Raw genomic sequence first — 16,062 nt, forward strand, 5'->3', positions numbered from 1 at the left:
CAAGTGACACAGCTTGCTTGCAGTGATAGTTAAATACCTCGTGAGAAAAAATTGAAAAAAAAAATATTTCTGAAAGTTAGCTCCAAAAGTCCAACAAGACAACCCTGCTGAACACATAAAGTCAGCTTTACCAAATAGACAAGATCGCAAAATCAAGATGTTCTGTTTACTAACAAGAAAAATAATCATCTACTCCAGCTACCATTTTTCACAGTTAAATCAAGATTAGGAAGTAAATTTTATACAGTTAGGCAACCAAGTGATACAGCTTTCTTGCAGTGATAGTTAAATACCTCGTGAGAAAAAAATGAAAAAAAAATATTTCTGAAAGTTAGCTCCAAAAGTCCGACAAGACAACCCTGCTGAACACATAAAGTCAGCTTTACCAAATAAACAAGATCGCAAAATCAGTGGAAGCTCAGCTGCCATTTTATATTGAAGTTTCCTAGGAGTTTTAGTAATGTCCAATAGTGAATCAACTACCTGTGGTAAAATAAGAAAAAACAGCAAAGGTAAGTAATCCTTATAAAACCAGGCACACATGATTTCATCAAGTGTACATTACACGTGGTTCTTGCATGAATGTTCCCCTCATATCCATGAACTTGAGAACTCAAACATCAAGCTCAACAAACTTGCATATGTAATATGTGGCTACCATTGCACATAACAGCATAACTTATAGGGACCTAAGTGTCAAGAATTCACGGTTCATGGACCTAATGGAACATCTATACAATGATTAACTCTTCAACAAAAGAAAGCTAGTTTCACTAAGAGATGGTGACTCAAGGCCATGATCAATTAGAAATAGCATAGCTACAATGCAGCGAACTTGGTGCCACACAAAAGCGATACACTTGATCATCATGGAGCACAGCTCATCATTGTTGGACCTAGAAGATATTAAGCATTTTTACTGGGCATTGCAGGATATTAAGAGCCAAAAAGAATAGATTGTTAACCTAAAATATAAATTTAACCTTTTGCCACATGCAGAAATAGTACATTCTGTAATGCGCCACCTATAGTTACTCACAATTGCTGCATCCATTTTACAGAAATTCCTGAAGTCATGTTCTCCAACAAATTTGGGTGCAGCTTTCTGCATTTCCTGCTTGCAAATGGGGGTCAATAGCTCAAGAGTCATGTAAGTACCAATATATCCAAGTCCCCCTTCCAAAATAAGTATTTATATTCCCTGCCCAAACAGGTGAATCTGCAAAATAGCAGTGGGAGAAAAGTCCAATTTTGATCAATAATCACAACGCACCATCACAGGATGATGCATGATTACTGGGCATAATAACCAGATCAAAAACAGGGGAACTATTCATCTAACATAAAAAAATGGAAAGGAGGAAATATATAACCTCCTTGGCTCCTTCTATCAATCAACACTTATTGATAGATAGATGATCCTTTATTTACTCTTGCAAAAAGAAAGGAATATAAAATAAAACAAAAACAAATTATCTGAGCTAACCTTGCATGAAAATCTGCTGGAACAGGACACCAACCTAGTACAGAACAAAAAATCTTACTTAGAAAGAACAACAGTAAGAAAAGCTAAGATGCAATTGAGACATCTACTAGGACAAGAATACGTGAAATGCTTTCGATAGGGGAAAATAGAGGTTTTCCTGGGAGAAAGTCGATTAAGCAACAAATCAGATCATGCACTCATATCACTGCATTCCTTGTTGTCTACACCACTACAGTACAGAAATACAAGGCAGAAGCGTACCAGATCTTTCATCTTGCATGTCCCCTCCAACATCCTTTATGTTCGATCGCAGATACAAGGAAATCATCTGAATGTTGAAAATGGGTAAAACATCTCTTTCAGGCATACTGCACGTTCCAGGTAGCTTCACTTCTACAGTTTCAACACAATACCAAACAAAAAAAAAATAGAAGAACAAATGACACAATTTAAAGTGGAGACAGTCTACATTCTTTAATTCATTAAATCTCTGAGTAATTAAATTATTTAGAAAGGAAAACATATGCTTCTAGGTGTGTAACAATGTTTCATGCAAGTTTAAAAATCTAATTGCATTTTGGAGACCAGAAATCCAAGACTACGTGTGTAACGGAAAGAAGGGAGAACTAAGTGATGTCAGCCTAAGTCGGGTTTATCTGGCTTTGCCAAGTTACACAGTAATCACTCCTATAATCAAAAGCAACAAAGTATTTATTCAATAGCCATGATTTCTTGTGATTCTGCTGCTACCTGTCCAGAAGCAGAAACTCCTTTGTCAGTTCTCCCACACCTCGAGTAACATGATTCTTTTCTACTGCCAACCGTAAGTTTTGCTCTTTCCAGTGCTTTGAAAATCTCAGACTGACAAAACATGAAGATGGAGCTTCTTGAAAAAACTTTCAATGACTTTGAATATAGCAAAGCAAACAGCCCATCGGGAAAATTACCTCCACTGTTGGCTCTGTGTCACCTTCTGACGAAAAGCCATACAATCTGCACAGGAACAAGCAAAGTCATATGAAAGAGCGGGAGAAAAGACATGTCACGAGTAAAGAGTAATACAAGCTAACCAGTTAAGAACACTAGAACGGAGTGCAGATGCAGATGCCAACAGAAGATCAATATATTACAAAATTAGAGAAGGAACATTGGCTTTTATTTAATATAAGGTAAATGTCCATGCGATGCTACGGGCACATAATTTTTGAACAAAATAAAATAATTCTAAATAGTGGCGGAGGATGGAATAAAATTGAGGAGAGGCGAAATCCATCACCATCGATTTATCAAAATATACAAGAATAGAAATTATAAGTAATTGTGTCCAATTTACCACTAAAAAATTGCAACTGCAATTGGCACCACTTGTTTGGCGTTGGCCTTACCTTTTCCCTTCTAATCCATCCTTACTTTCACCATGCTTCCTAAATTAACCAAGCAGCAAAACACACATAACAGACAAATGAAGAACTAAGCTTTTAAGCAACAAAGCTTCTTGTAGGACCGTGTACTTAGTGCTCGTGCTTTGCTTGCTCTGTTTGGAGTTCGACTGTGTGCATGCTCCAGTGCCAATGGAGCAATGGATGGCCGAGGGCTGGCCAGCGGGGATTCCATGTCGACAGGGCACAACGGCCTCTTTATCCCCCGCCGCTCGGCCGCTGTGCACCTGCCTGAATAGCAAGACTTTATTTAATATACTCCTAAATAGCAAGATTCTCTTTGATGTGACAGGTCTAAAGTTTAGCTGAAACAAACAGGGCCTTATTAGTAGTCAAAACACAAACCGCCAATATGAGTAGTGTTCCTAATAGCAGCACTAACTCTCCTCTTATTGCAATCAAGCCAAGCAAAACAAAACAAGAAAAAATGGCTTCTAAGCCGCTGCCTGCCTGCCTGCCGCACAACAAGGTAGCTAGCCGAGAGCAGTTGTGGCGATGACCCTGGCACCATGCCTATCGAGCTGAGCCACGGTTGCTGTTGCCTTGAGCTTGCCTGCGCTCCAGAAGGCGTCCACCATCCTGCCGCCAACCTCCTCCCCCTTCTCCTCGCCGTCGATCACCGCCACCGCCGTGGGCCCCGCCCCGCTTATGGTGCACCCCAGCGCCCCGGCCTGCAGCGCCGCCGCCTTCACGGCCACCATGCCAGGTATCAGGGGCGCCCTGCTCGGCTCCACGATGCCGTCCGACGACATGGCGGAGCCGATCAGCCCCGCGTCCCCCTGCAGCACGCCCGCCACCAGCGCCGCCGCCTGGCTCGAGTTGCGCACGTGCTGCTGCACGCCCACCTCCTTGGGCAGCGCCGCGCGCATCTTGCTCGTGGGCGCCTCGAAGTCGGGGGTCACCAGGACCAGGTGGAGGCGGAGGCCCGGCGGGGAGGCCAGCGGGACAAGGTGAAAGGGCTCGTAGCTACGCACCAGGACGAAGCCGCCCAGGATGGCGGGCGCGATGTTGTCGGCGTGGAAGCCGCTGACGGCCTTCTCGGACTCGAGGCCCGCCAACACGAGGTCGTCGCGCCCGAGGCGCGAACCGAAGAGGGCGTCCACGGCCTTGGCGGCGGCGGCGGCGGAGGCCGCGGAGGAGCCCAGGCCCGAGCCCAGCGGCAGGCCCTTGGTCAGCTGGATGGACACGGCGTGGGACCGGACGCCGAGGGCGCGGAGCGCCGCGATGGCGGCCACGCCCGCGCAGTTACGGAGCGGGTCCTTGGAGAGGCGGGCGGCGAGGTGGGGGCGGGACGGGGAGGTGACGGAGGCGATGGAGACGGTGCCGGGGGGCAGGGTGGGGTCCAGGGTGGCCGTCACCGTGTCGCCGAGGGAGAGGGAGGCGTCGGCGACGGCGCATCCGAGGAAGTCGAAGCCCGGGCCGAGGTTGGCCACGGTAGCGGGCGCGAAGGCCGTCACGGAGTGGAAGGCCGGGGCGGGTTCGGCGGCGGCGCGGACCCTGAGCAGGGCTCCGGAGCGGAGGGAGACAAGGGAAGGGCGGGCGGACCAGGCCCAGGACCTGGTCCTGGTCCTTTCCCTGCGGGCGGAGGGGAAGGAGGAGGTCGCCGCTGCCGCCGCCGCCGCCGCCATTGTTTGGTGGGGTGGGGTGTGACGAGACCAGAGGGATGGCTAGTTTTTGGGTTTAGTGGTGGGGTTTGTTAGGTGGTGACGTGCAGGGTTTACCTTTTCGTTTTTTTTCCGAATCCCGCCGTTTGCCGGAAACGAAATTTCGGCTGAAATTTCGCCGAATTTCGCTAATTCCGAACGGAAAGAGAATTCAAATTCAAAAACGAAATTTCGGTGAATTCCGACCGAAAATCACCGAAATTTCGGTGATTTCGACCGGAAAATGATGTCCGTTGTGATTTTCGTACTGTTCCCGTGGTCATATGAAAAACTTTTGAATACCAACTTTGTTCAGTTTTTCGAGATCTACAACTTTTGTTTCAGGAACTTTTTCATTTGAGCAATGGTTTGAAAGTTATTTAATTATTTCAAAAACTACCAATTAAAAGTCTTGTCATTTCATGTGACAACTTTCATTTTCTCTCTTAGGCCTCAACTGGACTTTTATTATTCTTGTTATGGCGGATATTCCTATAAATTTTTAGGGACATTAGTTGATCCAATTGAAAGTTGTTTTAAATCCAGGACAAACATGATTTGAATTGGTTATCAATTCATGTGACAGTGTTTGAATTTTTTGTTTGATTCAATTTGTATAGAGAATTCCTAAAATGTAATTTGTATAGAGCGAGGAGGGGTCTGGAGAAATGCCAAGCTGCATCGGATACTAAAAAACTATAAATTCTACCTCATTAGACTACAAATAACCTTGTTTTTCAACTAAAATGTAATTTTAGCCTAGCAAATGATTTTAGATTTGAGTGTGTTCTAGTCCTATTTGCTCAGAAGAACACCTAGTTTTTTATCATATTTTTTCGAATTTTTTATAAATATTTTTGAATTTTTAAATTTGAAAACGAAAAATACCGAAATTTCTCTTCCCGGTAACTAGCGAAAACGAAAAAAAACACCGAATTTCGGCGAAATTCGACCGAAAAATTTAACCCTGGTGACGTGTCGTTGACAGCTATAGGTGTGAGGGGGAACCTGATCGGACGGACGAGAGGTGAAGTTGGCAGCCAGAAAGCACAGTCACGATGGGTGGGGACATACCACAGGGATAATGGTTATCTCTCATCTTTTTAATCCTAAATTATCCCTCCTGTATCCAAACAGCTAGAATAATTTTAAATTAAAATCAATTATTCCAACTCAAATTTTTTGCCCCTCCAAGATATGATAATAGGGATAATTTTTTATGGGCCACACAGAAAACTCCCAGCCTATTAATATTCCATGCACCCCATCCGCCCTTGTGACCCACCGCATTCCATCCGCCTCTTCCGATCCCCACCGCACCCTATCCGCCCCTCGGCGGCGCCTCCCCCACTGTGGTCGATCTCCGTCCGCCATGACTCTCCTCCTCCATCTCCTCCTCAATCCCCATTAGCGTTAGTCCGGCCGTGAGCGCCACGCAGCGCCGCGCGCCTCCACAACCGTGCGTTTGGGAGGAGGGCGTTGCGGCAGCCGGAGTGGGAGGGAAAGAGGGTGGGGCGGTGGTCGGAGCAGGAAGAGGGAGGGGTGGACGGAGTAGGAGAGAGAGGGTGGGAGTTGATGTATTTATTAGGATCTGTGCTGATTAACCACCAATTATCTCATATATCCAAACAGCTCATCTTAAACTAACTATTAGCCTACTAATTGAAGGCTAAACATTAGCCCTCGAAATTATCTGTGGGCTAATATCTAAACAGGACCCCTCCTGCTACGACGTCTTGCTCGCCCCTCCTCCTCGGCTTCGTCTTTTGTGTTTGCCTGCTGATGTCAACAAACTGCATTTCTCTGCGAAAATACACCCTGTTCAGATAAGACTTAAAGAGGTGGTAGTGGTAACCCATCACCGATCTTATTATTAAAAAGAAAAAGAAATGCATCCAAACTCGCGTTAAATAATAGAGATCATTTGGTAACATATCATAGAAATATTTTGGCAAAGGGAATTTGACGTTCTTGCCCTCATTGTGGATGCTAATGGTGATTTTACTCTCATTTTTAGACTCTACGAATTCAACCCATGTTTCGCTTGTTGGCGCATGGAGGCAAGAAGAAAACTCAGAAGAGAGCACCTGGTAGCATTAGTGATTTACAACTGCCACATGACACTGACCTGTGCTGAATAAATCCTGCTATTTCACTGTAGCAATCTACAATTACCACAAGGGGTGGGATGCACTCGAAGCAATGGAGGATGGCCGCATGAGAAACCAATCGATTCTACCTTGACAAAAACGCAGTCGTCGTTACAGAAATTAATGTCGCTTTGATGCGAGTGCAAGTAAACTTGGCATGCCAACGTTTAGTCTCAAGGTGCTATTCATGCCATGTCATAGGATGCGCTCTTAGCAAAGAGAGATCCAATGTATAAAGCTTACTAGTCCAAACTAAGGTGGACCCCATATTAATAAAAAAATTAACTTCAACTTTTCTAATCCATATGCTTCATGTTAGTGGTGGAGAGAGAATGAGTGGAGAGGAACTTTCTTTGTTTATTCTTGGCACCAGGAGCAAAAACAAGACAAGTGCTAACATATGCTAAGCTAGCACCTCCCCAATGTATTGCACATCTTTTCCCTTCTTCTCTCTCATCTTTGCACCTTCTTAGCACACACATTGGAGCTGCCCTAAGCATGCAGGGCTCGATACCTCCATTTGCAATGGATACTTGGTACAACAGCATGCGAGAATAAGCTGATAGCATTACATCATCTCTATACTAGTTTACAATAGTTTAGCACACATTCAGAATACAAGACACTTAAGCTCTATGAAGCACACGACACTGACAAGTCCCCAAAACTAGGAGGCCGATCTACTCCAGTCTGTTCTACATTTCAATTGCTGTTGATTGTCGAATGGCTCAACTAGACTGCAACCAATGGTAGAAAACCATCTTAAATGATTAAACCCACTCAGTCTTGATCCCAGCTACTTTCCATCCCCAAATGCGAAACAGATCCATTTCACTATCATCAAATTGCTTTAAATTCATGAACCCACCCAGCTTTAAGGAGCGATGCCTGGCATCAAGTAAATTATGCAGCACATGAACTATAGAAAAACTATGCATGGGCATATAAGCAACTGCTTTAAGATTTATGGAAATTGGAGGTATGGTTCTGCAATTGAAATAAATTGTAAAAATATCTCAGCATACCTGTAGGTTGTAGTTATGGCAGAATCTGCACTAATAAGGACTGATCTTTCTATGGTTCCATGCTTTCTCTTCAGAGTATAGATGTTACTATTCAAGATGGTATGCTAAGATTATCAGTCAACTTTGTCTTGACTTTTGCTATATGCTCCTCGTAAGAGGCTGAAATGAGAAAATTGATGAAACATTATTTCAGATGTATGAAAGTAAAAGAGGAAAATGTTGAAACTAAGAATTGCATTGGACAATAAACAATTAGGTATGCGTGCACAATGGACTGATTTTGTTGTGAAGTTCTGTCCGAGAACAATCAAAATGGTTTGCCAGAATAATGAAGAGGTGATTAGAGACTGGTATGGTCAGACATAAAGCATTGGTTTGCCCACAGGGAAACATAACAACAGAAGAATGCTTTGCATGTGCAGACTTCAGACTGTAAAAGAAAAGGAAGGAACGTACGCTCAGTTTGTCGAGATAGGAGAGGAATATAATTCCTCTTCTTCTGGAGTTTTTCCAGTAAATTAGATTCTGCAATGGCATCCGCCACCTTTTAGATCATTATAGGATATCAAATAAAACTAAGAAAACATGTGATTGTATGTACCTGGAAAAGGTAAACAGGACAATGCCTCGTGAAATATTTCAGCTTGGAGCATATAATGATGATACTCATCATTCAAGTGCTGAGTCAGAGACCGACTTGCATCTGAGGTGCAATAATAGTGCATCACAATTAATATCCATGCAAAAGACAAAAATGTTTTGTGAACAGATAGTGAAGGCAAATACAATGTAGACTCTAGCTTTATACAAAATAGGACTAATTTGGGAAGTCATTTCTCAGAAAATACATACCCAATGCCATGCTCAAAAGTTTTACCCAATGCCATGCTCAAAAGTTTTCTATATAATTATGTTCTGTTTATCCATTATGTCTGAAGAATAAGGAAAATAATCATCTACTCGATCTACCATTTTTCACAGTTAAATCAAGATCAGGAAGTAAATTTTATACAGTTAGGCAACCAAGTGATACATCTTGCTTGCAGTGATAGTTAAATACCTCGTGAGAAAAAAATTTGAAAAAAAATATTTCTGAAAGTTAGCTCCAAAAGTCCGACAAGACAAACCTGGTGAACACATAAAGTCAGCCTTATCAAATAGACAAGATCGCAAAATCAGTGGAAGCTCAGCTGCCATTTTATATTGAGGTTTCCTAGGAATTTTAGTAATGTCCAATAGTGAATCAGCTACCTGTGGTAAAACAAGAAAAATCAGCAAAGGTAAGTAATCCTTATAAAACCAGGCACACATGATTTCATCAAGTGTACATTACACGTGGTTCTTGCATGAATGTTCCCCTCGTATCCATGAACATGAGAACTCAAACATCAAGCTCAACAAACTTGCATATGTAATATGTGGCTGCCATTGCACATAACAGCATAACTTATAGGGACCTAAGTGTCAAGAATTCACGGTTCATGGACCTAAGGGAACATCTATAGTTCTATACAATGATTGACTCTTCAACAAAAGAAAGCTAGTTTCACTTACAGAAGGTGACTCGAGGCCTTGACCTATTAGAAATAGCACAGCTACCATGCAGCGAACTTGGTGCCACAGAAAAGCGGTACCCTTGATCGTCATGGAGCACAGCTCATCATTGTTGGACCTAGAAGACATTAAGCATTTTTACTGGGCATTGCAGAATATTAAGATCGAGCCTCAGCCTCTGCACATTTGTGTGGGTAAGGCTTGGGGCTTAAAGACAACCCTTCCCCAGACCCCGCACAGTGCGGGAAGCCTACGGCACTGGGTACGCCCTTTATTGCAGAATATTAAGAACCAAAAAGAAAAGATTGTTCAAATAAATATAAATTTAACCTTTTGCCACATGCAGAAATAGTAAATTCTGTAATGCGCCGCCTATAGTTACTCACATTTGCTGCATCCATTTTACAGAAATTCCTGAAGTCATGTTCTCCAACAAATTTGTATGCAGCTTTCTGCATTTCCTGCTTGCAAATGGGGGTCAATAGCTCAGTAGCGTGTACTTATCTAGCAACTAGAGGCATCAAGAGTAATGTAAGTACCAATATATCCAAGTCCCCCTTCCAAAATAAGTATTTATATTCCCTGCCCAAACAGGTGAATCTGCAAAATAGCAGTGGGAGAAAACTCAAATTTTGATCAATAATCACAAAGCACCATCACAGGATGATGCATAATTACTGGGCATAATAACCAGATCAAAGAAAAGAGGGGGGACTATTCATGTTACATAAAAAATGCGGAAAAAAAACTCAGCCTGGGGGGGACCCCCAAGCATTGATAAGAGAGGACCTCTCAAGCAGGCTGAGAAAACCCCCCGAACCCCTGCTCCACCCTTACACGGGGACGCCGTTACCCGTGTGAGTGCGGGCGGGGACCTTCCTTTCGTGCTTTGGCGTGGCGGCAGGCAAGAGGATTTTTTTAACCCCAGCCTGAAATTCGCTCCCACTAGGAGTCGAACCCAGGACCTGCGTAGTGCTACTAAGGCCACCTAACCAATCCGGCTAGGCAAGAAGGAAATATATAACCTCCTTGGCTCCTATCAATCAACACTTATTGATAGATAGATGCTCATTTATTTACTCTTGCAAGAAAAGAAAGAAAATTTAAAATAAAACAAAAACATATGATTTGAGCTAACCTTGCATGAAAATCTGCTGGAACAGGACACCAACCTAGTACACGTATGTCTTGTGGAAGAATTCTATTCAATACCTTCACATAATCAATTTCTGTGGACAAAAAATCTTACTTAGAAAGAACAACTGTAAGAAAAGCTTAGGTGCAATTGAGACATCTACTAGGACAGGAATACATGAAATGCTTTTGATAGGGGAAAATTGATGTTTTCCCTGGATAGCAAGTCGATTAAACAACAAATCAGGTCATGCACTCCTTGTTGTCTACACTACTACAGGAATACAAAACAGAAGCGTACCAGATCTTTCATCTTGCATGTCCCCTCCAACATCCTTTATGTTCGATCGCAGATACAAGGAAATCACCTGCATGTTGAAAAATGGGTAAAACATCTCTTTCATGCATACACGTTCCAGGTAGCTTCACTGCTCCAGTTTCAACACAATACCAAACAAAAAAAAAAGAAGAACAAATGATACAACTTAAAGTGGATACAGTCGACATTCTTTAAATCTCTGAGTAATTAAATTATTTAGAAAGGAAAACAGATGCTTCTAGATGCGTAACAATGTTTCATGCAAGTTTAAAAAATCTAATTGCATTTTGGAGACCAGAAGTCCAAGACTATGAGTGTAACGGAAAGAAGGGAGAACTAAGTGATGTCATCCTAAGTCAGGTTTATCTGGCTTTGCCAAGTTACACAGTAATCACTCCTATAATCAGAAGCAACAAAGTATTTATTCAATAGACATGATTTCTTGTGATTCTGCTGCTACCTGTCCAGAAGCAGAAACTCCTTTGTCGGTTCTCCCACACCTCGAGTAACCTGATTCTTTTCTACTGCCAACCATAAGTTTTGCTCTTTCCAGTGCTTTGAAAATCTAAGACTGACAAAACATGAAGATAGAGCTTCTTGAGGAAACTTTCAATGACTTTGAAAATAGCAAAGCAAACAGCCCATCGGGAAAATTACCTCCACTGTTCGCTCTGTGTTACCTTCTGAAGAAAAGCCATAAAATCTGCACAGGAACAAGCAAAGTTATATGAAAGGGTGGGAGAAAAGACATATCACAAGTAATACAAGTTAACTAGTTAAGAACAGAGTGCAGATGCAGATGCCAACAGAAGATTAATATATTACAAAATTAGAGAAGGAACATTGGCTTTTATTTAATATTGTATATTGTATTTGTTTCAGATCAAACTTGAGCAGTTCAGTAACAACACTGAGTAAAAATGGTTTTATAGTACAGCAAAGTTTGATCTACAAAGAGACTCAGTTTAAGAAGAAAAAGCTCTTGACATTCAGCATTTAGTTTGCCTCCATTCGATCAGAGAGTAGTGCGATTCTAATGGAATAGTGATTCATCAGAAACTATTAAAGCCATGATTACCAACTCAAAAATTTACGAATAACAAAATGAATAAGCAAGCTAAATCAAGCATGCATATTTTATTCAGATTATAACAAACCTCTGGCCGAAGTACATGACTTTGAGAGCAACTAGTCGCTTTGAGCAGTGACTTAAAATCCCATCCTGGCAACCTGTGCATTATACAGAAAATTCAGTAGAAATCTACAGAATAATTGTAATGTAGTTAGTGTTTCCAAATAGTCAAGTGAAAGGAATCCTAAAAGACAAACCACAATGTGGGCATACTGGACATTTGTGAAAATGAAAGGAAACATCACTTGTCACAATAAAAATCATCCTAAAAGGCTAAAATAGGTATAGTTGCTGTATCTTCAGTAGCACCTCTTCTTTTGGTTCGTTTGTTTGAATCGTCAGGCAAACCATTCCCTTCCACATTTCTGTTGCACTGTGGTCAAAAGTAAATATATTAATTAGAATCGCTCTCGGTAAAAAAAACGAATTAGATCACATAAGAATTTGTTTGAAAATATGCACCTGTATTTCATTTTCTGTAGATATTACTGTCTGATCAAACGGAGTGCTCAAATCTTTTTCCAAAGGGCTACTTTGATGGAATTTCGCATCGTGATGTGCTTCTGGGTTACTTACATATAAACATGAACTGACAACTGCAACAGACCCAACACTATCGTCCTGTAGAAGAACAAAGTTAGGCAAAAGCATCAACAGCAAGAACCTCATGGTACACGATAGGAGTTCAAGGATGCAATACACCAAATTGTATGCAAATAGTACCAACATCAAGATAATTTAAATCCTACGTATGCAAATGAATTGTCCTAAAGTATTGTTTGAATCTTGTGTGCATGATATTCCACAAATTTATATGAGTATGCATATGGTGTTGAGGATTGCCATCAAGATATGTCGAAATTAGTTTTCAGATAACCATGGTCATGGGTAACTTAAGGCACACTAGTCCAATATAATCATAAAAACTGGACCTTCCTTTTAGCATGTATCTGGTGGCAGATAACCACTACAAGTTTCTCAAGTCTCGCTGTAATTCATGTCACCGCAGACATGGAATGCTATAACAAAGATTAACATGTTGTAACATTTTATAGACAGAAATCAACCTTAAAAAGAACGCCCTTATTGCCAAAGCCTGGAGGCAAGGCTATCACTAAGCTCAGATGAAGTCATTGCAGCAATTTCACCCTCGGCAGCTAACTGAATCGTTATAGATAGTGCCGCAGTCGCCATATTTCCTCAGAGATTTCTTATGATCCTACCTTTCAATTAAAACAAGAAAACAATAGAACTACAAAGCTTTCATTTTCCAGCCAGCGAACTATGGAAGGAACAGCTACTGCTCTAGCCCATTGTGTCTGCATACCTTGAATCCGCAGGTACAGCTCGAAGCAACCTTGACCAGCCTCTGGTTCTCCCTCTCTAGCTCCTAGCCTCATCCAACCCAGCATTTGAGGAAGAAAAGATAAATATCACCCAATCCATCAAAGCAATTAGGCGAAGAAAGCAAGCACAGGCCACGACTGCGGCTAGGGTTCCACCTGCACGCGCATCCGCAGCGCGTTGAGCTCCTCCTGCAGCGCCGCCGCCGTCTCGGCCTCGGCCGCCGCCATGGTGCGGAGCCCTAGCCGCGCCCGGTAAGAGGAATCTGTGCTCGCGGCCGCTGCTACTATCCGCTACTGCCATTGTGTGTATTAACGGGTCCGGTTAGACAGGGGCACGTCGTACGGAATCGGACCCGTTAAGGGGAGAGGCGGGGCTTTGACAGTTTGTTTGACTGGTCAAATTGCGGCGGTTAGAATAACCTGCAGGGGATTACGGCGCCCGTTGCCTGATGCAGCAACGAACGAGGGAAGAAACGGGAGATCACCAGATAGATCCTGCTGACTCGGGCAGTCATCATCCCACTCCTCGATCACCGTGGCTCCGAGAGATCGTCCTCTATAAATACGAAGCCGCATCTCAATTCGATTCTCACAGCGAGAGCATCCAGCTGCAGACGAGCCTGTGTAGTGCGAGTTGGATAGGAAGCGGTTGGATCGCTCGATCGAGAATGGCGGGAGGCAAGGGCGCCCTGCTGCTGCGCATCGCCATCGTCTTGCTGGCGGTCGGGAATGGCGGCGCGGAGGCGAGGAAGCAGGGGAAGGAGTCCCTGGGGTTCTACGAGCTGCGGCGGGGCGAGTTCTCCATGGTCGTCACCAACTGGGGCGCCACCATCCTCGCCGTCAGGATCCCCGACAAGAACGGTGAGTGAGCGCTTGCGCTGCTCGATCCTTCCTCCTTCCTCGCCAATTTCGGTTTGATCCATCCATGCTCCCGCGAGGCGATCGAGTTGATCTTGGGTCTGTTTGCGCCCGCAGGGCACATCGGCGACGTCGTTCTTGGCTACAAGGACATCGGATCTTACGTGGTGAGTGAGATTAGCCGAGCTCCACGCATGTTTATCAATCAATCAATCACCTTTGGGTTTCTGCTGTCGCGAGTTGAAAGGAAATTGTTTGTTAAATTAATGCTGGTGTGTTTGATTTGAAAATGAAAAAAAAAACAAGAACGACACGACCTACTTTGGCGCGCTGGTGGGCCGCGTGGCGAACCGCATCGCCGGCGGGCGATTCACCATCCGGGACCGCCCCTACCACACGTTCCGGAACGACGGCAACAACACGCTCCACGGCGGCCACCGTGGGTTCGGCCAGGTGTTCTGGTCCGTCCGCGAGCGCGTCACCGGCGAGTTCCCGCACATCACCTTGTCGTACCGCAGCTACGACGGCGAGCAGGGGTTCCCGGGCGCCCTGGACGTGCTCGTCACCTACAAGATCGACGGCGACTACTCCTACAGCGTCACCATGTACGCCCGGCCGCTCGACAAGGCCACCCCCGTGAACCTGGCGCAGCACACGTACTGGAACCTCCGCGGCCACGGCAACGGCACCGTCCTCGGCCACGCCGTCCAGATCTTCGCGTCCGCGGTGACGCCCGTCGGCGGCGACCTCATCCCGACGGGCGCCGTCGCGCCCGTCGCCGGGACGCCCTTCGACTTCCGGGCCCCCGCGGCGCCCGGCGCGCGCATCGCCGAGGTGGCGGGCGGCTACGACATCAACTTCGTGCTCGACGGCGCGGCGGACGGGCAGGGGGTGCGCAAGGTGGCGGTGGTCAGCGAGCCGGAGTCCGGCCGCGTGATGGAGCTGTGGGCGGACCAGCCCGGGCTGCAGTTCTACACCGGCAACTTCCTCAAGGGCGACCAGGGCAAGGGCGGCGCCGTCTACGCCAAGCACGGCGGGATGTGCCTCGAGACGCAGGACTACCCGGACGCCGTGCACGAGCCGGGCTTCCCCCGCGAGGTGTACCGCCCGGGCCAGCTCTACAAGCACTACATGCTCTACAAGTTCTCGCTCCAAAAATAGAGCTAGCCTGCTAGGATGCGATGAGAGTAATAAGGAGTTCGTCAAACTTGGTCCTCTGCTTAGCTTAGCTTAGAATTGTCCAGAATTTGTCGGAGTTGATTTCCGTGGGGATGAAACTAGATGTACATCTTTGGATGAACTATGATGTACCAAGTTTCAAACTTCTTTGAAACTTCAATATACGTTTTTGGACGAAATTTCACCGGTTTCAAAATCTAGCCATTTTCAACAAAGTTGCCCCCAATGAAACTATGGTCGCTCTCTCTATTTCTCCTGCTCCGTTGCAAAGAAGTGAGCATCGAAACTATAATTTTCATTCCCTCGAAAGAAATACCATTTTCGTATATAACACCAACATAGAAATGAAGACTTTCTCAAAAAAAGAAACATAGAAATGGAGACATAGTAGCCCAATTTGTCTTTTTTTTCAAGGAGAAATTCACACTTTTTTATGGGTTAAACTTTGTCCCAAAATAGTGCGCGCTGAGATCTTATGGGCGTTTTCTACAAAATGATAAGAAAAAAGTTATCACGTATTCAAAATAGTTGACAAATGTGTCTAGCATCACGCCAATAGTCCTGATGTTATACAAACCGCATATCAGTTTGCAGTTATCTAATTCGATTTGTGATGGCGGTATGACTACAAACAACCTAAGAATAACCATGCACTAGGCACGAGCACCTGAACAAAAGACTAACCGAGCACGGTGGAGATAGAAATGCCACCACATAATCAGGTCCTCGCACAAACACAAGAACAGCTTTTGTCTAAGTTCCCTCGCAAAAAAAGCTTTTGTCTAAGTTACAATTCA

General features: G+C 44.3%; 2 protein-coding genes and 1 pseudogene across 2 annotated transcripts; 1 reads left to right on the plus strand and 2 right to left on the minus strand.

Annotated features, from left to right (window-relative positions):
• Positions 1-3,181: 3,181 nt before the first annotated feature.
• On the minus strand, positions 3,182-4,611 carry LOC120689781 (homoserine kinase-like). The gene has a single exon (XM_039972179.1). It carries the CDS (start codon positions 4,551-4,553, stop codon positions 3,399-3,401), a length of 1,155 nt encoding a protein of 384 aa, XP_039828113.1. The 5' UTR covers positions 4,554-4,611; the 3' UTR covers positions 3,182-3,398.
• Positions 4,612-7,057: 2,446 nt separating this feature from the next.
• LOC120689780 lies at positions 7,058-13,517 on the minus strand (annotated as a pseudogene).
• A 111-nt stretch (positions 13,518-13,628) lies between these two features.
• On the plus strand, positions 13,629-15,455 carry LOC120689785 (galactose mutarotase-like). The gene is made up of 3 exons (XM_039972182.1): positions 13,629-14,089; positions 14,204-14,253; positions 14,393-15,455. Exons 1-3 carry the CDS (start codon positions 13,678-13,680, stop codon positions 15,245-15,247), a joined length of 1,317 nt encoding a protein of 438 aa, XP_039828116.1. The 5' UTR covers positions 13,629-13,677; the 3' UTR covers positions 15,248-15,455.
• The last annotated feature ends 607 nt before the right edge of the window (positions 15,456-16,062 follow it).

Source organism: Panicum virgatum, chromosome 9N (assembly GCF_016808335.1).
Source record: "Panicum virgatum strain AP13 chromosome 9N, P.virgatum_v5, whole genome shotgun sequence".
Classification (NCBI taxonomy): domain Eukaryota; kingdom Viridiplantae; phylum Streptophyta; class Magnoliopsida; order Poales; family Poaceae; genus Panicum; species Panicum virgatum.

Bases quoted from the DNA above. Each gene is read 5' to 3' on its own strand.
- LOC120689781 (XM_039972179.1), bottom strand. From the start codon at position 4,553: ATGGCGGCGGCGGCGGCGGCAGCGGCGACCTCCTCCTTCCCCTCCGCC.
- LOC120689785 (XM_039972182.1), top strand. From the start codon at position 13,678: ATGCAGCAACGAACGAGGGAAGAAACGGGAGATCACCAGATAGATCCT. The intron at 14,090-14,203 runs GTGAGTGAGCGC...TTGCGCCCGCAG, and splicing joins CAGGATCCCCGACAAGAACG to GGCACATCGGCGACGTCGTT. The intron at 14,254-14,392 runs GTGAGTGAGATT...AAAAAAAACAAG, and splicing joins AGGACATCGGATCTTACGTG to AACGACACGACCTACTTTGG.